The sequence below is a fragment of the Anser brachyrhynchus genome (genome assembly GCF_964034855.1).
Source record: "Anser brachyrhynchus genome assembly, chromosome: 7".
NCBI classification, from domain to species: domain Eukaryota; kingdom Metazoa; phylum Chordata; class Aves; order Anseriformes; family Anatidae; genus Anser; species Anser brachyrhynchus.
This window is the reverse complement of record NC_137701.1, coordinates 32,736,188-32,755,516: the sequence shown is the minus strand read 5'-3', so window position 1 is coordinate 32,755,516 and position 19,329 is coordinate 32,736,188. Positions and strand designations below refer to the sequence as shown.

The following is a 19,329-nucleotide window of genomic DNA, read 5'->3' as shown; positions in this document are numbered from 1 at the left end:
ATCTGAGATGCCACAAACAGAACAAGAGAGAGAGAGGAAAAAAAATAAAGAAAGAAGAGAGAAAAGGGAGAGAGAAAAAGGAAGAGGATCTGTAATTCACAGCTGCAGAGAATTTGTGAACCCTCAAACCTTAAATATATTAATGGGGAAAACATTTTTTTCTACCTTCAATGCCACATATATTTAAAATATTTTCACAAAACCTTTTAACTTCCTGTGCAAGACTGCTTTCATTCTCATACACTGCAGCTTTCCTGTTTGCATTTCTTATGCCATTCTTCTCATCCACTCAGCCATCTATTTTTAGCTTGATTTGACACAAATTTCCTTCTTGCCCTTTTCCCATATACTAATTCATCTGCACTGACCTTATTTTCACTCTTAGCAAGTGACACGCTTCTGACACATACGCACACACCTAGAGCTGGAGTGCATCCATATATATTCTCTGTATCTTCAGTTTCTTTACTGTTCTTCTTCCCACCAGAATTCTTCTCTGAAAAAAACTATGTCCTAATGAAGTTCAGTGTCCTGGCTGTTCAGTTTTGTTTAGTCTGTCTATTGAATAAGATGTTGTATGGCACTAGAATAATATGATAGGAGGTCTTTAATTTCTAAATCCCATAGTTGGATGTATTCTAACATGATAACAGTTACCTCGCATGTTATAAATTACTTTATAAATTACATTTTCAGTATTTTATTTAAATGCCATATTCCTTCAGTACTACAGCTGTTTGTGGCTCTTTGGCGTGTGATGCAATGAGGTTATCTTGGTAAACTTCTGACTGGGCTGGGCTCCATATCACAGAAACCACGACCGTGGCTGGCAGCGTTTACTCCCTAGGTAACTATTTTAGCAAGTACTGAATGAGTGTGGAAACCAGATCAGGGCTGAGCCACACTGGCACACTGATACAGGGAAACTCGTGCTGCATTTATCCATGCAGCACCTTTCAGTAAATAAATAAAGGACTTTAGCCTCTGGAGCTAACAGCCCAGCACCTTTTGCAAGTGGCTAAATAAATAAAGCAAACAAAAAATGCCTTTGATATCAGCCCTAGAATTGTGCATCCTGTTGCTAACCTGAGATAAGCACAAGCCTTTTCCATATGTAAGAATGCATGTGATCTGACGGTTTCACATTGCTGCTTTCTCTTTTTCCTTCCCTCTTTAAAATGCCAACCCTATTGGAAAATCAATTTTATAGAACTTATCTGCAGCTCATGCCAAGACCCCAGACTCATTCACAGTACACTGCCCCTTTGTGCCTAACGAGCCTCCCATATGTTGCAGGACTTGTCAGCCATTCTCATCTTCGCCTGTGACCCAGCTGTGTGCTAACGAGGATGGCTACTACGCCTTCTTTTGCAGATAATAAAAGAGACAAGACAGCAGCCTCAGCTGGTGAATTAAAAGGCATTGCTGGAAAATGTGCCCAGTTCTATAATCCTTCATTTCTGAAGGCCTTCCAGAAGCCTTCTGTATGCATGGAGAACTTCCAGGAAGGCTTTGAAGGAGATTTATATTCCTGAAGAATATTTTGATAAATAACAAATCTGTAATTTACTTTTTTTTTTTTCTTTTTTTCCTCCTTTCCCAGTGATAGCTAAAGGCCCCAAGTACAGCAGTATTGATGCAGTTGTCTGGAACTTGGAATGAGGAGGGGACAGGTTTTGCATGTTGTGAAACTGCAGTTGCTCATCAGCCATCCTTCAGCGCAGTTCCCATGCAGGCTTCTTGAAAAATGCTCAAAGGATTGCCAGAAATATTCAGGATCTGCAGGCTGTACTTGTAGAGCTCTACCTATTATTCTCCCATTGTCTCTCTACCTTTTTTGCTCTGTCTACTCATCCATTGTCTTGTCTCCTTTCATTCATTGCCCTGCTGTGCACACACCCTCAGGTAGGCAGGCTGGCCTTGGCTCACACAACCAGTGGGTCAGGCAGCTACCATGGCCTTGACAAACGCCAGTTTTTAAAAGTGGCTCTTGCGGATGCTAGAACAATTCCACTTTTTCTGTAGGTAAGTGGCTGCTCTAAGCTCCTCTGCTTTGTATGAGCTTTGCTGAGATTTTCATTCTCAGATGTATCATATCCACAGAAATATTTATTTCCCCCAACTGAATCCAGAATGTTCTGTGTTGTCTTGTTCTGCAGCAAGCATAATGAAACAACTCTGTGTTCTTTTCCAGAAAAGATACTTTTCCTATGATGTTTCATAGCAATTGCAGTCAAAGTCAGGACAAATGACATTTTTCTGCAGGTCATACGTTTATCTCCTTTGTTTGCAAAACTATTTGTTGATGTATTTATTTTGGCAATTTCCATTTCAGGCTTTTTCCTGTGCTTTCCTCTCATGCTCATCTCACTTTTGTGCCATCAGACATTGTACCCTCCAACGTAACCAGATGGCTATAAGGACTGAGTCTTTAACTGGTGTAAATTGTCAATGCCAATAAGGTTCTTGGAGTGGCACTGATTTATACCAACCCTGGTTATTTACTTTCTCACATATTGGTTTTAATACCCTTATACTAATATAGCTAGTATTTCTGATATGATCAGCTTATTTTTTATAGGAATTGTAATCTTATAGACGTGACTATAAGTAACCTGACTTTATTGACAGACAAATCATCACCTGACTATGTATGTGTCTAAAGAAAGAAAGATCCAGCAATCATTTGCAGTCACCATTCACTTATGCCACACTTTCCCTTCTAATGTTCACACTTTATGTACACAAAGTTTCTGTTTTCAGGCTTTCCCATAAGGACTGACAATTCTGGTCTGCTTTGCTCTGCCTTGGGCACGTGGCTGTCCAAAGGAATTTATCTGACATTGGGGAAGACCATTTTATTTGATTAAAATGCCCTTTTGTTTGTCTTTCTGGATCCCAAACTTGGAGTTAAAGTACAGAAAAGTAACTATCTAAATCACAAACAAGCTAGGGGTTACTGAGAAAACAAGATTTTGTTTCTGTGTGAAGAAAACCAAAGCTGAATGATTTGAAAATTCTTGCATTGCTCATATAAACCGCAATGGGTTTCTGTTGCTGTAAATCTCTTTCTTTACCATTCTTAATACATCTATTACACTCTCCTTTGAGTTTATATATGTTTGGTAAAAGTGTTTTTCATAACATATCCGTATCAGCACAAAGAAACCAAAGTTATCGCTAAAGATACCGCTGTAGTAAATAGAGTAACAGATTTCATCCTATCCAGTCATTATCCTGGGACTTGTAAAAGGAACTGCACTGCAGCGAATTGCTGCGAATGGGCCTTGGAATATGGATAGCTCAGCAAAGTGTTTGAACTGAAATACTAAGTTTGGATAAATGCAACACACAAGCATTGTTTAATAACTTGTATTAAATATCAGTGCAATGAGAATAGAAAAAGTTCACTGAGGAATAATAACACAATGATATAGTGAATATTTATACGATATAGAAATTAATTTAATAATGCATATGGCAGCCTTTACTACTTGTTGTAGTAAATACTGTTATGCCTGTACTACTTGTAAAGAAAGCAAATTGTTTTCTGCTTCGCATTGTACCTTCTTCCTGAAAGGCCACAAATTGGTGATGAAAATGTGGTTTCTGGAGTAATGAGCTGTGTCATTTTTGCCCTAATCAATAAAGTTAAGCACATGTGAAAGTCTCTGCAGAATCTGGTGCTCGAGACAGCTGGACTCAGGTGAGCAGTTTTAGCTGAGAAACAAGTGTTTCATCTTCTGTGTTTCTGTTACTGAAATTTGCCAAGGATATTGCGCTCTGTACATGGCTAAAACCACCTAAGCTGGAAGCATGAGCATGTTACAAAAAGCCTAGCTGCCTATACCCTTTCATTTTGGTAACAAACCCCATTTCCAGAGCTGTGTTGTACAGTTTAAACAGCATCCTACTGATTTTTGTACTAGTTACTCTTTCATTTATTCAGCACACGTGTTGCTTTTGGCCAGCATGCGTAAATTCTAATTTTACAACGTTCACCTTTTCACTTCTCCTTTTTCTTTGAAACTCGCTGAGGAAGTGGCGGCTGTTTCCCTATGTTCTGTGAATCGTGGCCTGGCGGACAGGGCGCTGTGACCCCTTCTTTTCCCTTTTCTCTCCTTTTCCCCCCAAATCTCAGCCCCCAATCCTGCTGGCATGGCCGGCAGCTCAGCTTCGTTGAAGTCCAGCTGAACCTAACGCACCCGTGCACACTCTGTCAGGCCTGAAGAGACAACAAGCAGAGAGTGAAGAATACAAGAATCACACACTTAGACATGAAAACGGTCTTTAATTCGTTGGCGTTTTAGCAGCCAAACTCCCTGCTTCGAGGGCAGGGCGCTGGTGCCTCAGGGAGGCTCGCTGCCCCTCCGCCTGGCGGGCCGGGCCGGGCGAGGCCGGGCGCTCCGTAGGGAGAGGCCTGTCCCAGTCCCCGTTCCTTTCCCCATCCCCCTTCCTTTCCCTGTTCCTTTCCCCGTCCCTGTCCCCGTCCCCCGGAGCAGCCTGCGCGGCCGTCCGCGGCCCTCCCCCGCCAGCGGCCCGGCGGGGCGCTGCGGAGGCTGCGCGAGGCGGGGACTGGCGCGGGAGGGAGAAGATGGCGGAGACCGAGTGAGTCCAGGGGTGGCGGCGGCTGCCGGGCGGAGGGGGGCGGCTGGGCCGGGCCAGGCCGGGATGAGCCGAGCGGAGCCGAGCCGGGTCAGGCCGAGCCGAGCCAGGCGGGCGAGGCGCCGTGCGGAGCCCCAGCTTGGGGCCTCGGGGCGGGGATGGCGCAGAGCCCCCGCCGCGGCCGGGGTGCCCGGGGCTCCGGCGCCGCGCAGGCAGGAGGGGCGGCCCCGCCGGTACCGGCTGCCAGCCCTGCTGCCAGCCCTGCCTTGCCTTGCCCTGACCTGCCGGCTGCGGCTCGGGCACCGCTCTCCGGGGCTCGGTGCCGCCGGGCGGGGCTGAACCTGCCGCGGGGAGACGCTCTCCCTGCCCCCGGAGGGCGCCGGTGGCGGGGCCGGGCCCGCTGTCCGCGGTCGCCCCGTACCGAGCCTCGGCGGCATCAAGGTGGCCGCAGGCGGTGTCCCGGCGGTGGCAGTGCCCAGGCCGGCGGCTGCCGAGCCGCAGAGGTGCCCGGTTCCTGCCCGCCGAAGTGGGGAGGTCAGGGCTCGGTGCTGTGGGGTTCCCCGCCCTTGGTTTCCCTTCGATTTGCCATTGCGTTCACCTCCTTCTTGGTCTTACTGAAATAAATCTCTTCTTTCTTGCCCCCCCACATGCCGAATTGTTCATAATACATCTTATTATGTGAGAAGTTTGATGAAACTCGAACAGCAGAGCTCTTCATTAGCTTGGGGAGCGCTGGGGAGCAGTGGCGGGATGGATCTTCTAATTAAAAGACAGTTAAGTGTTTTGAAAATGTCAGGAGTGATAATTTGCTTGTTAACTTTTTTTTGCGTAAGGCCAGGCATTGCGTGGTTGCCTTGCGAATCGTATCTGGTTCTCTCACATGGTACGTTTGGTATGTTAAAAAGCTCGGGCTGAGGCCTTGTGCCACTGAAGAGGGAAAGTGAAGTTGTGACTCTGTAACAGTGCCAAGCCTGCAGCTTTCTGTATGTTTTTGCAGCTTTGAGTGTTCATTCCCGAAAGACGAAGGCATAGAAGTTGTGTTGGTTCAATGTGTGAACTATTCATCTGAAGGGAAACCCTACATATAAAATACAGGGCTTGAAAGGAGGCAGGCTGTCTAAATCATCTGCAAGTACACCAGCTTCGCAGTCTAGGAGAAAGAGTTGATGTCTTCTTTGGAAATCTTAATGTCCATTTTCATTAAAGGAAGCAGTAGTAAATACCTTTGATACGCAGTTAGCGTGTCTTGCCTGGGAACCTTAAACCCAGGCTGTCAGAGACACTGAAGAGTCCTGATGTTAGTTTTGGTCGGCTACCTTGCTCTGCTCTGCCATTTCTCTGGCATGCCGTCAGCCAGGCAGCAGATAGAATTTGGGAACTGTAATAAAATAAATGGGAACAGCGTGTGTAGGGTGGGAAACCAGGACAGAAACCACTGCGTCATGCTAATTTGAGATCTGGTATTACTTGCTATAAAGACGTTCATTGACATATACCCACTGAAAGTGTCCTTGTGCTGGTAAAGCTGTTTGCCTCGTAGTAAAAACATTGCCGGAATCTGCAGTGCCTTGAATGACTTGCAGCTGCAGGGCTTGTCTAAAAGCAGCAAGCAATTCCCTAGCATAGAAAAGTCCTGTTATGTTTTGATAAGCCTTAACAATTAAGTATCATGTATTTGCCAAAGGGTGTATTCGGTGCGAAATCAGGTAAATACGGTTTTCATTTTCTGAAACTGGTTTATGCCAGAGTAAAATGGACTTTAATTTGATCATCAACATTTGTAGTTTTTTAAAAAAAGAGTAAGATCTGGTCGATTTTTGCGTCAGTAAAACATTTTACGTAGTGCCCAGTGGGACAGCTGACGCTTCTTAATTAAGTTGGAGATTATTGCATTCAAAGAATTACAAGAAGCAGAGTCTTGTTAGAGGAAGATATCAAGAGATGATATAACATGGGGAAATAATGGCTGCAGGGAAATTATTAATAGATTTCTTCAAAGATTGGGAGTCGGGTTGGTCTTGCTTAATATTTTAATTGATGAGCTTGGTGCACAAAACAGAATTGTAGTAATGGTGTTTACTGGTGACCCAAAGTTGGGCAATGTTTGCAGGGTCAAAGAGGACAAAGGTATCCTGCAGGAAGAATTGAACGGCATCGAGTGTCAGAGTGATACATGTGGGATAACATTTGGCATGCAAAGTTTGGAGCTGGTACTGAGAAACAGCAGTTTGCTAACAGGAGAGAAGAAAGACGTGAATGTGGTAACAGATCACAGGATGTGAGCAACTGCTTTGTGGCGGTGGAAAAAAAGCAAATGTGGAGTGCCCCAGAAGAACTCAGCTAAATAGGCACACAAAAGTAGGAACTTTGTCGTACAAGGAGAGCCAGATCTGGAAATTTTCATGTCAGCTCTGGTTGCATTAAAAAAAAAAAAGAAAAAAAGAAAAAAGGAAGTGCCAAGAGCTATTGGGATGATGAAGTAAGTAGAGAGTCCAGAGTTTAGTGTGTTTTCCTGGGAAAACTAAAGCTAAGAAGTGACTTAACGGTTTAACACCCCTCCCTCCCCCATTAGGTACGGTATTCCCACGGAGTTCTTTTTTTGTAGTTGGGACCTACGGTTTCTGGTGCCGTTTAAGACCTCCCCTGTAGACTGTGAATATTCCTGCCATCGCCAGGTGGGCACAGCCTGCAGAGGAGGTTCTCAACTCAAGGTGTGATTTATTTGTGATTCCCTGCTTTCTTTCCTGGAGGCTAAATGTATTATCCAAGCTCTACTGCCATGCCATCCAGAGGAGGGAAAAAAAATCTGGAGCACCTCCCTTTTCCTGGAGGGAAGTGTTGCAGTGCCAGCGTTGGTGCAGACATCTCAATGCTCGGTGTGAGTCAGGGTGCTGAGTAAGAAGCCAGACACACCATGGTTGCCGTCTTCGCCCTCCGCCTCCCCAAGACAGGTTCCTGATTACAAATATCGCTCAGAAGCAGCTGCGTAGAAGAGATCCTGTGTTCTTGGGAGGGCTCTGCTGCCTCCCCTAACTGCCAGCGGGAAGTTAGGTGTGATAAGAACATTTTTTTTTTTAAATCTTCTTCTTTTGTTTTGCCTCTTAGAACTTTTCACAGTGCTGAAGGATACCTCAGCATGGCATCGTGTTGTTGCTGGAGGTATCCAGAGTGTCTTAGCTAGCCTGGGTGCATTTCACTTGCCTCTTGGCATTCGGTCAGCAAAAGGGAAGGCGGGTGCCTCCGCACTGCCCTTACGTCTGCAGAGAGCCTTCTCTGGATCTGCTGAACCTGAGCGGAAGGGGAAGGATGCACCCGCTGTTTTGGCTCCCCTTCCGTCCCCGTGGCCATAAGTAAGAGTTAACAGAAGCTGCCACCAGCTGGCAGTTTCAAATTTAAAAACAATGTCAGGGCTTTTTCTTTTTCTTTTTTTTTTGAGTTCCAGGTGGCTAAGCTGCCGATCAAAACTGTTGTTATACACGAATGTGGCACCGAATCCGTGTATAACAAGACTCTTGACTGACAGTTTTGTTTTTTAAAAAGAGTGATTGGGATGGGAACTCTGCCATTCACATAGTGCCTGCAGAGTTATTCATGTAGGAAGCCATCCAGGGCACGGGCAGGTGGAGCTCCTTTTTCCCTTCGCTCTCAGATTCTTTTCTGCCTGTCCACAATTATAGTTTATAATAATGGATGGTAGCTTTGACAAAATGTTCCTTTGGTAAACATTTTCTCTGTACCGGGGTTGCTTTTCTGGTTCAGCAAGTTATTTGCTCTTTATCTGGGATTACGCAAATTGGTGCGCTCTGGGATTGCTGAAATTTTGTCTCCATCCTGAAAAATATTTCTCAGATTTCACTTTCCAGTTGAGAAATGTTTTCTGGCTTCTCTTCAAGAAGAAAGATCTGTGAACCCCTGTGGCTAACTTGAAACCAAGGGCTGCCTTACTTCTGAATTACATAATCTCCAGTTGTTTAAAGGAGGGAATTAAGACAAAATTTACTGTTACTGTGAAGCAAGCCTTTCTTCCATCTGATATCAGTTTTATTTTTCTCATTGCTGTGGTTTTGCATTCCTAGCTGTCCTATCCCACATTTTCTTCCTTGTCTCCTAGTAGATAAAGCTATTTGTAAAACCTGTTTTCTTTGTAAGGCGTTTTTGCAGCTGTGGTTGGTTCTGGTCTCCAAAGACAAATTGCCTCTTCAGAAAATTCAGAAAAAAATATAAAACCCAATTTCTGATTTATTTAGGAGGACTATGTATAATGTTTTTTACATCTGAATTTTTCACCATCGTTTTATTATTTTTCAGGGTTTGGGTATCTCCTAATTGAGGAGAGTCAAAATACCGACTACAAGTGAATCCTCCTCAGCCAGCCTGTCGGATGCCTCTGAGAGCATAAGAAGTCATGGCGGAAAATGACGCAATGCCAACCTTACCAAAAAAGTGTGGTCCATACATTTCATCTGTAACCAGTCGTGGCATGAATTTGGTAATTCGTGGTATAGTGCTGTTTTTTATTGGCGTATTTCTTGCATTAGTATTAAACTTGCTTCAGATCCAGAGAAACGTTACTCTCTTCCCCCCTGATGTGATCACAAGCATCTTCTCCTCAGCTTGGTGGGTGCCACCTTGCTGTGGCACAGCGTCAGGTAAGTTCAGTTGTGTATTTATGCCTGGCATGGAGATGAGAGGTTGGATAGGTAGTTATAGTTGCAAAAATCTTCATTTGAAAGGTGTGGAAAACAAAAATTTCAGTCACATTGCCTTTTCTAAGCTAATGCTATCCAGATCTCGCTGGGTATTCACAAATAGCGTGCATGTGTCCAAAAATTATTGTTCTGCTAACTCACTACACTGTAATATTGTTAGCAGAGTATAACCTTTGCGTTTTCTTCTGGGAACGTGGTGCCAGTTGTAACTTTGGGGCTGGTTACAGGAATATGCTCTACAGGCAGCCCATGGAAACAGGCTGGAAGCGTCAGATGTTGCTGCGCACTGCAGCTTGTTTTTGAGCACAATGAACTACTCCCAGTAATGCTCCATTTTGTGGTCCAGCTTTCCATTTGTTCCTCAGTCCAGTTTGAGGTATTGCTTTAGCTGTGTGAAGTTCAGAAACCTGACTGTGTCTCGGGGAGTTAAGGCCAGATACACAGTTTTCAGTTGTAGAAGCCCGTTACAGAACAGAGCACCTCAGTTAGATTCATATATCAAGTCGGATGATGTGTACATGCTTCGTTTCTCCCATAACCACGTAGGGAGTTGAAGCTTTTTTGTGTGATTTGGGAACTAGTTTAAGTGAGATGTCTACTGTAGGTAGTAAGAAATATCCCTTTTTCCATTTCTTTCATCTTCAAGTATCAAGTACAAATCTGACGGAGTTAGGCTTTCTACTTGGCTTTGAAGATTGTTGATCACATGGGTCGATTTTACACTTCACTAAGGGAATATCCTTAGCAGCGAGGTCTGGAGGAGTTCTGATTTAATGAACCTTCACAGTAAGTGCAGCATATTCTCAGATAGTTTTAATAAGATTGAGAAGCTCACTTTTCTGGGGATTAATCATAGCAGCATAGAATGGTTTTGGTTCAAAGGGAGCTTAACGATCATCAACCCCCAGCCATGGGCATGGAGATGAAGAGTCAATGAATGAGTTTTTGAGTTGATACTACTGTTGTGCTGATGATAATATTTAAGTCTTTTTTTTTTCCTGCTCATCTAATTGCTTTCCTTTTGATAGCTTGTTGAAATAGCTCTCTGAATCCATCAGTTTTGTTCTACTGTGGAAATGCATTTGGCACAGTATGGCCGAAGTTACATACCTACTTTATCTGCTGGTTGTCTTACTCCTCTTTCCCTTGTCTTACTGTGATTGTGGATTATTTTTTTGGATTGTATTCTGCATTTTTCTTTTAAACTTTAAATTGGTTGTCTAGACAAACACATCTGGTAAAGAAATGGTCTTTTATGTATGGAGAAGTTTGGTTTGAATGCTGTCGTAGTTGTGACAGAGTTCAGCTAGTCAACAGTTTTTCTATGGCTTTCTGTGTAGGAATGATTTAGGGTGTTGTGGTTCTTAGCATTGGGATGTAGCTGTCTGTAATTATTACTTGGAAAATGGATGTCCCATGTCTGTGAGGCTTACAATGTGAGAAGGGTGACATGGTTGAAAAGGCTGAAGGACCAATAGTACACTTTGTGTTCTATTAAAACCATGTTCACACAGTGTTTTAGCAGTACTACTTTCCATTTGTCATTCAAGGTTTCTCTGGGGGTTAAAACCTACAGAATCCCATCTTGCAGCAGCAACACGTAAAGTTCACCGTAAAGTTTGAACTGTGAACTGTTTGCATCAGGTTGTACCCTAGGCACTCTTGGTTTGTTTGAGAACACCATCTGCAGCTGTGTACAGGGAAGTCAAAAGGCTTCTCATGTGTCGGTGGTTTTGATGGAAAGACTGGATATTGTTTGTGAAACACAGTCATCTGTTAGATATTTGCACTACTTGCTTTTAAACCACCTGATTTAAAGATATTACTTAATTGGCTTTTCCCAGCAGGAGCGACACCTGCTAAAGTTCGAGTTCTTTCTCTTTTATTATCAGTCTTTTCCATTTACCTTCCTTATCCCCTCTGCTAGCATACAGACAGGCAATCTCTACGGTACATGCTGATAATTCACCCATTTTCTTACCATTTATACTTGTACAGCCTTCCTGGAACTGGCACAAACATTTCTTTGCAGTACGGTTTATTATTATGAACAGAATAAAGGTGTTTTGCATATTTATAACCGGTGGTAATCGAGGTTGCTTTCAGAGAAGTCCTTTCATCCATCTCTGTTATTAGTCATCAGTTTGGCCCCATGCCTTTGGCACGAAAATTGTTCATGGAAGATTTTTTTCCTCTCTAGCCTTACTGGTGATTTATTTTCCTGAATCATGGAGATCAGGTTCCTCTCTGTCTGAGTAAAGAGCATTTGCCATAACATACCTCCAGCAGCATGCCAGACTGAGGGTACTACAGTCCATGCCAATTACTCAGCCTCTGCCTCCCTCCTGCAGCACCAGTTTAACTTTAAGCAGCAGTGTTAATCCTCAGCTGTGTTGGTAACAGTCTTTTTCACTGCAACTGCAGTACAGAATAAATTTATGAAGAAGTGTTCAAAGAGCATAGCAGTTCCCTGGGGTTGAAAGTCCTGTTTGCTTTTAGTATTCAACAGCTACTGCAGGTTCTTGGCTTTCCTTCTTCTGTGCGAGCCTTTATAGTAGCACTGAAGAAAATAAAAACATTATCCAAACAAAGACTGCTTGTAACAACAACACAAGAAGACAGAAAATATTGACATTATAGAGAACGGTTTGCCCTTCCTGTGGGGTGTTTGTTTTGTAGTTATTTTAACATGCATGTTTGATACGTGGGCTTTTCAGAAGTGCCAGCCTGCAAGCTATTACTGCTCTTCTAGAAGTATGCTGTGAGAGTGCAGATTCTGGTAGGGTGCAGAGTGCTTTGAGCCTCAGCCTTTAGTTCAAATCAGCTCAGTTTTACTACTTCTGCTACATCACTGCTGCTGTGGTTGACAGTGCTGCTGAACAATTCTACAGGGCTTTGTTAAATAATGAAGTTGTTTGAAATTCTGTTTTGTTGCAATGTGTGTTGTGTACCATGTATGCCTAAAATATTTGTTTAGGTTACAATAATTGTCTAGGTAGTCTTTGTTTTAGTTAAATATTGCCAGTACTTTAACTTTTGGGCCTTTTTTCTTTCATGTTTCCACAGCTGTGATTGGGTTATTGTACCCATGCATGGACAGACATCTGGGAGAGCCACATAAATTTAAGAGAGAATGGTCCAGTGTGATGCGATGTGTAGCAGTCTTTGTGGGAATAAATCATGCCAGCGCTGTATCCTATATTCTAATGAAATTGGCGATAACAAATAGGTTTCCAGTAAAACAAAGCTTACATAGTCATGGTGAATTGTTGTTAAAAATATAACGTGCAGCATGTTTGCAAAGGAAATGCTGAATATGTCTTACTGTTAAACTGGGATAGCATTATTGGAGGTGGTAAGTCTCACATTTTTTGGTTCTGAAAAAGCTTTTCGTTAGAAATGCCTCAGTATTGGGCTTAGTCTTATAGTCTTTATTATCTCTGAAAAATTAAGCATAGGGAAATCATAGAACCGTAGAACAGCTTGGGTTGGAAGGGACCGTAAAGATCATCTGGTTCCAACCCCCACATACGCACCTCCACGGATGAGGCACCCACTGCTTCTCTGGGCAGCCTGTTCCAGTGCCTCACCACCCTCTAAGTGAAGAATTTCTTCCTAACATCTAATCTAAATCTCCCCCTCTTTCAGTTTAAAACCGTTCCCCGTTGTCCTGTCATTATCTGACTGAGCAGAGTCGCTCTACATCTTTTTGTAAGCCCCTTTTAAGTACTGAAGGGCTGCAAAGACGTCTCCCCGGAGCCTCCTCTTCTCCAGGCTGAAGATCCCCAGCTCTCTCAGCCTTTTTTCATAGGAGAGGTGTTCCAGCTCTCTGATCAACTTTGTGGACCTCCTTTGGACCTGCTCTAACAGATCTACATCTTTCTCGTGCTGGGGCCCCAGAGCTGGACGCAGGACTCCAGGTGGGGCCTCACAAGGGCAGAGCAGAGGAGGACAGTCCCCTGCCTCCCTGCTCTCCACTCCTCTGTTGATGCAGCCCAGGAAGCAAGAAATACTTACAGGGTGTGTGTGAAGGCACATGCACTTTGCAGAGAATGGGGAAAAGTGGGGACCAGGTAATACCAGTGACTTCACACAGCATTTTCCAAGGCTACTGTTGTTACCCCATTCTACAAACACGGCCTTAATGCTGACATGGTAGTTACCATTCCTGTGGCCATTCACTAAGAGCAATTAGAAGTCACTCAGTGTGTTACGCTACATTATCTTCCTCCTATTTGTGTAGCTGTTCATGTGCAGCCTTGCACAAGTGTGCTGGAAGCTGGCATTCCTCCCCTCTGAAGCAGCTGGTAGTGCTGGGGGCATGCTGGATCACAACAGGGCGTTTGTCATGTGGATTGGTGCACCTTACTGGCAGCACGGTCCCAGTGGTTTTGTGTAGTCATATCCAGTGACTCCTCTGTCTGTAAAAATGGGGTTCTTATGAAATGGTCAGAAAGAAAATTTATCATCTCTGGAACTCTCATTTCTTTCAGTGTCAGCTCCAGCTCTTACCAGAAATCTGTGGGGGGAGTGCTAAGAAGTTTCTGATTGTCTGCTACTGAATCTCCTCATTTCCAAGAGAAGAGCACAAGTTAAGTGAGCAGTGTAAGGGCTGGCTGAATTCTGAGGTGACTTGGCCCTTAAACGGTTTTTATTTTATGGTTTTGTTCCTGCAAGCCATCCTATGCAGTATGTCCAGATGAGCTGGAGTTGTCGAGGTTCAAAGTCACACTCGCTGTCCCAGACAAACCTTGCTTTTTTGTCAAAGATTAATTAATGTGGTCCTGTGGTTCTTACCAGCCTTGGACCATACCTGATCTGTAAGCACATACAACTTCGCTGCTTTTAAGAATGCAAGAGAGTGGACAGCTTCTCTCTGCATGGGTCAGATTATTTGCAGCAAACCATCTTACAGTTTTCTAACAGCTGTTACACATATTCCAGAATATCATTAATGTACTGTCTGTGTTTCTTCCTTGACAGCTCTCCAGACAGCTTTCTTTTCAGTTTATTACTTGTTCTGCACATTGCCATATTTGGTGTGGGTTTTGTTCGTTTGACATTTTTTTCTGATGCTATTGATTTTTATCCTGTAATTAATTAATTTATTTGCTAGTTGAACTTTTCTAATTTCCTGTAGGTCTCTCTCCAGGCTTGTGTGAGAAAATAGGACAGTGGTTTTACGTTGTCATCCCATAAATTTTCTTTAAGGCTTATGAAACTTGACAGCCTCCTTTTTAATAATCTATTTTGGAAAGGACTAGTGAGGATGAGTTAGTACTTCCAAAACATTTTGAAGAAGGTGAGATACTGCAAAGATATCTCAAGCAACTCACAGTTTTATTGCAGGTTTGATAAAAACTGAATTTCACTGTTGAATACTTTCACATTAATATTATTTACGTTTTGTTTTATAGAAAGCATTATTTTTTTAATGTTTTGCTGAATGTAAACTAGTGTGTAAATTAAACATAATTGCAATTGAAGTAAGAGTGACAAATAACTTTTTTCTTTATACCTGATAGCAATATGGTAGCCAATACAGTTAGTTTGTCTCACAGTAAAAAATACAGCACTATCTGTTGTGTCAAAATATGATAAAAGGAATTAAGAAAACTTTACATTTGCATTTGACATTTCCAAGCTTCTCCTTAACAATTAACCCAGAAAGTGGATTTTGCCAACAATATCCAGTTGTCTCTGACATTAGCAGCCCTATCAATTGGACTGTGGTGGACATTTGATAGATCACGAAGTGGCTTTGGCCTTGGAGTAGGAATTGCTTTCCTGGCCACATTGGTGTCACAGTTTCTGGTCTACAATGGAGTTTATCAGTAAGTATTCTAATTCTTTAAGGTGAAATTATAGTATCCTGAAGCTATACAATAAAATCGGAATAACTGAAGGGGCAGAATTTGTCACGACTTCCAAAGCTGCCAGCACTTAATTTGGAGCATAAAATACATTTGCGAAAGCTTTGTGTTTGCAGGTGAGTTTTTTAGTTGGGAGTTCTTTATTTCAATAAAATTGCTGCCGTTACAAACAATGCACTTTTTTTTTTTTTTAGTTTAACAAATGGGATTATAATCAGTAAGAAGTCTCATTTGTTATTTGCTGTAAGCAATTAAGTTTCTATAATAGTAGCTTTTTGAGTTGAAGTGTCCTGTTATTTAAATCTGTGGATTTGTCTCCTGTGTGTGGAGGTCTCTACGTATTGCACAAGATTGAGTTAAAAAAAAAAAAAATGTATTTTTTCCAGATACACATCTCCAGATTTCCTTTATGTTCGTTCCTGGTTGCCATGTATATTTTTTGCTGGTGGAATAACTATGGGCAATATTGGCAGGCAGCTGGCAATGGTAAGTTTGGGGGGGAGGATTGACTGCCTTCTAGTAGTAGATGTAATCCACGTCATTGTTTCCTTCAGAGATACCAATCAGTTATTTGAATTGAGGAGGTGGAGTAAGGTAGTAACTGGTAATCTTTGTTTTTTGATCTAGTTAGTGAGCCGTTAGCACTGTTAGTCAGTCCATGTTTTGCTCTGTACACTCAGTTGCATTCTTTTAGTTATCTCAAGACTAGGAGCTAAATAAGAACATCAGGTATGGGGAGAAGTCAAGCCATCCCCTAAGTCTGCTGCTCGCAGAAGCAGAAATTGCAGCCAGCAGCATGTGCACAGAACCTAGGGAGACTAAACTTATCTGGGTGAAGTGTAAAATGAGCTGTCTTACCACTCATTTTGTAGAAAATTCTCCTTCATAGTCTTTTTCATGATTTATGTAAATTACTGTTGTTGTTTTTGTCAACTTCTGTGTTTCAGTATGAATGCAAAGTCATTGCAGAGAAGTCTCACGAAGACTGAGGAGAAACAAGATGCACCTTTTAAACAGGAAAATATCTGACAAATGACTGTTGGAGGAGCATAAGGAACACTTGACTATGAAATTGCCAAAATGCAATTTTTTTCCCTTCAGTGGTATACTTTACTGCAATCTGTGATTGCTGCTTCTATAGAAACCTTGATGTCTGATTTTTGATTACTGTGAAGTTACAATAGTATGCAATACATTTGATAATATTGGTTCAAATATAGGATTCTTTTCCAAATCTAAACCGAGTTTACCATAAATTGTTGTCTGTCCATAATGTTGCAGTGCCAAACTGAACCTTTTGCACTACATTTCTGTAGCTGAAACTTCTGCTTCACTTTATCTTGAAAGTTTTAAGGAATTTGTTCTTAGTAGCTCAATGAAAGACAAGGGATTCAAAGTTAGGAATGAAGATCTCTTTACATGATGATAGCTAGTAATACCTTTAAGAAATTCATGGATTACAGGTGAGCCTTGATGCAATAAGTTAACTGATTCCTGCCTATTAACATGCTGTATCATTCTTCATTGCAGGTGAGGAAACTTAATATGGATTGCGTGGGTTATTGCTGTATCATTTCATTTGTCTGTGATCCATGCCCAGTTTCCCGTATTCAGAACGTAGAAATGGAAACTGAGGCTTCACTGTTTTCCCCCCTTGTACAACCAATATACATGCTTAGATACGGATTTATGTGGACAGTCACTAGATGTGGACAAATTCTGAAACTGCTTGTACTGAGTACCAGGATACAATTCGGGTCATTCTTGTACAAATCCTTAAGCTGACTTGTGTTGATCCCTTTTAAAAAGGTGTGTTGTCGTTTTTTTTTTTAAATGAAATTTAATTCTGCTGAACTAAATCAGCCACTACCATATAGTGTCAGAAAGACCTCCATTACCAACGTTACTCGTGATTGTTTTTGTCTTCTCCCTGTTGTGTTTGCAGGGATTGGCAGGAGAAGGCAAGGCTATATTTTAGGTACTGATGTAGCCCTTATTTCTGTGACCTTGGTCTACGCACTCATAAATGCATTTGTTCTCATCGCAACTTTCTGAAGTAGAGAAGTCCTGTTATCCTTGTTTTACAGGTGCCTGTGCACAGAAAGTCTGATAGGACAGAGCTGAAATAGGCCATATATTAATTGGTTCCCTTCTTAAGAAGGAGAATTTTGGTGTGACCCATGTTCATGGGCATACATGGAATTCCCTTATGTTGGCTTTGCAGCTCCCTTTTAAGAGCATGAGACAAAGGAAACTGTGCAAGAAGGCAGAAAGCAGACTTGAAGAGGACTCTGCCAGCCTGTGCCAGCAGTGAATTTGGTGTGGAATGACTCTACTTTGTTTTCCTCTATTTCTGTACTGATGTTAATTGTTGTATTCTTTTTGTTTGTTTGTCTTGAAGTACTTTTTAAATCTTCCATGAAAGGTTTATAAGAAATGTTACAGTCACCTAAGGAGACTGGAGTTGGTCCAAAGAACAAATAGATGTTTAGACAAGTTTTTATTAATAAATGTGTATATGCATTGTACATGAAGCTTGAAATAGGCAACTCTTTTTCAGTCTTATATACTTGTATCTAAGTCTGAAAAGTATGCAATGGAGTGCTTCCAAAAATGATGGTCACAAGACGGAAAATTTCTTGAATGGGAAAGTGTAAAACCAATAAATAAGCGAGTGATGTGTAAAGAGCTTGGTTCTGCAGCTCCACAGTTTCATTAGCTTATTACAGTTCTATGGCAATTCAGCACCTAAAGCACACTTTCATTTGGTAATGTTTCAAGAAAGCATTTGCAGATGTTTTTTACCATGGTATTCTAAACTGAGGTAGACCATGTTTAAGTAGATCCCTGACTACAGATTTCTTTTAATCAAATCATGTGGCAATATAAAGCTTTTAATTCGTAACACCAGGAGACCATTTGAGCATGAACTAAGGGTGAGTTTCCTTAGGCAGGCTGTGGCATCCCACGAAAGAAACTGTTGTGCTTTCTGTACAGTATTTGGCCTGATCTGTCTTCTCTACTTCAACGAATGGTTTCAGCTTGGTGGGCTGAATGAAGAGTCCCTCTTGAATTATCAAGGCATGAATGGCATAAAAATTCAGATGTTGGTGTTTCTTATCCTGACTGTAGGAAATAACATGGTACCTCAGTAGCCAGCATGCTGACTTGGCAAACAATTTACTTTCATTGTGACCAGTAAGTGTGTACAACTCGAGATGAATAGTTCTTATTATTCACTTGGTGGTGGAACTGCTTTTACCTGCCAGTCTAAATATTTACACAGAAGCAGCCTTGTGTATGTGAAAATGTGTGCAGTATGTGAGAAGTGGTTATTGTGCGTTCGTGGCACCCACTTTACAGCAGTTTGCACTCAGATTCATCTAAACCTGATTAGACTGCGCTGTCAACTAACATCTTTTAAATTTCTTTTTGGAAATTTTGAGCACGTCTTGCAAAGGCAGCAATCATCCAAAATAAATTTGGGTGGAGTCCTTTATTACATGTGTTTTACTTTTTTATTCTTATTCGACTGAAGTTGTTACAAGAATGAGATCTTGGATGTCTCATTTTTTTCAAACTGCATTGTAATTTTGTGGCTGATGTGTTCAAACCCTGACAAAGGTTCACAAAAATGCTGACACGGCCTTAACTGTAGTGGTGTGAACATGCTGCTACTGTATAGCATGTAATTATACCATTAGACTGTCTTAAAAACGTTGTTCAATAGAGAATGAATAAGGTATATTTTAGATACAACTTTATAAGCACTATAACCTCTTCACTAATTAAGCATTGTAAGCTCTATGCTGTTTAAACTGGCAAATTGCTGTTAAAAGCAAAATGTGCATTAAATACAATTGCAACGTTGTTTGAAAGGTTTCTTTTTTTTTTTAAGAAATAATATTGATTTTTTTTTAATACAGTGAATTGTCTTCTATCAGCAGTCTGATAATAACTTTGAGCTGGCATGTTGGTTGCACAAAACACCTCTCTGGAAATAGTTAAAAAAAAAAAAAAAAAGGCACAATCAAATCAGCAGTGATTTTATCACAGCATGCCGAGCTGCCTTTGAAAATATGCCCTTTTGAATCTGCAATGAAAGCATTTGAGCTGGGGGAAAATAAATTAGATAACTTCAG

At 41.8% G+C, this 19,329-nt stretch overlaps 1 protein-coding gene across 2 annotated transcripts; it reads left to right on the top strand.

Annotated features, from left to right (window-relative positions):
- The first annotated feature begins 4,312 nt into the window (after positions 1 to 4,312).
- INSIG2 (insulin induced gene 2) lies at positions 4,313 to 19,065 on the top strand. Of its 2 annotated transcripts, XM_080600254.1 has the most exons (6): positions 4,313 to 4,608; positions 8,914 to 9,254; positions 12,381 to 12,505; positions 14,982 to 15,148; positions 15,574 to 15,673; positions 16,135 to 19,065. In XM_080600254.1, the coding sequence occupies exons 2-6, from the start codon at positions 9,011 to 9,013 to the stop codon at positions 16,174 to 16,176; spliced, it is 678 nt and encodes a 225-aa protein (XP_080456380.1). In that variant the 5' UTR covers positions 4,313 to 4,608; positions 8,914 to 9,010; the 3' UTR covers positions 16,177 to 19,065. The 2 variants fall into 2 exon arrangements, with proteins under 2 accessions (XP_080456380.1, XP_080456381.1); XM_080600255.1 differs by lacking the exon at positions 4,313 to 4,608 and having other exon boundaries at positions 8,938 to 9,094.
- Positions 19,066 to 19,329: the final 264 nt, after the last annotated feature.

What these genes read in the sequence shown, in the direction of transcription:
- INSIG2 (XM_080600254.1), top strand. Translation starts at nt 9,011, where the DNA reads ATGGCGGAAAATGACGCAATGCCAACCTTACCAAAAAAGTGTGGTCCA. An exon ending in TTGCTGTGGCACAGCGTCAG is followed by an intron (nt 9,255 to 12,380) that starts GTAAGTTCAGTT and finishes ATGTTTCCACAG; the next exon opens with CTGTGATTGGGTTATTGTAC. An exon ending in GTCTACAATGGAGTTTATCA is followed by an intron (nt 15,149 to 15,573) that starts GTAAGTATTCTA and finishes TATTTTTTCCAG; the next exon opens with ATACACATCTCCAGATTTCC.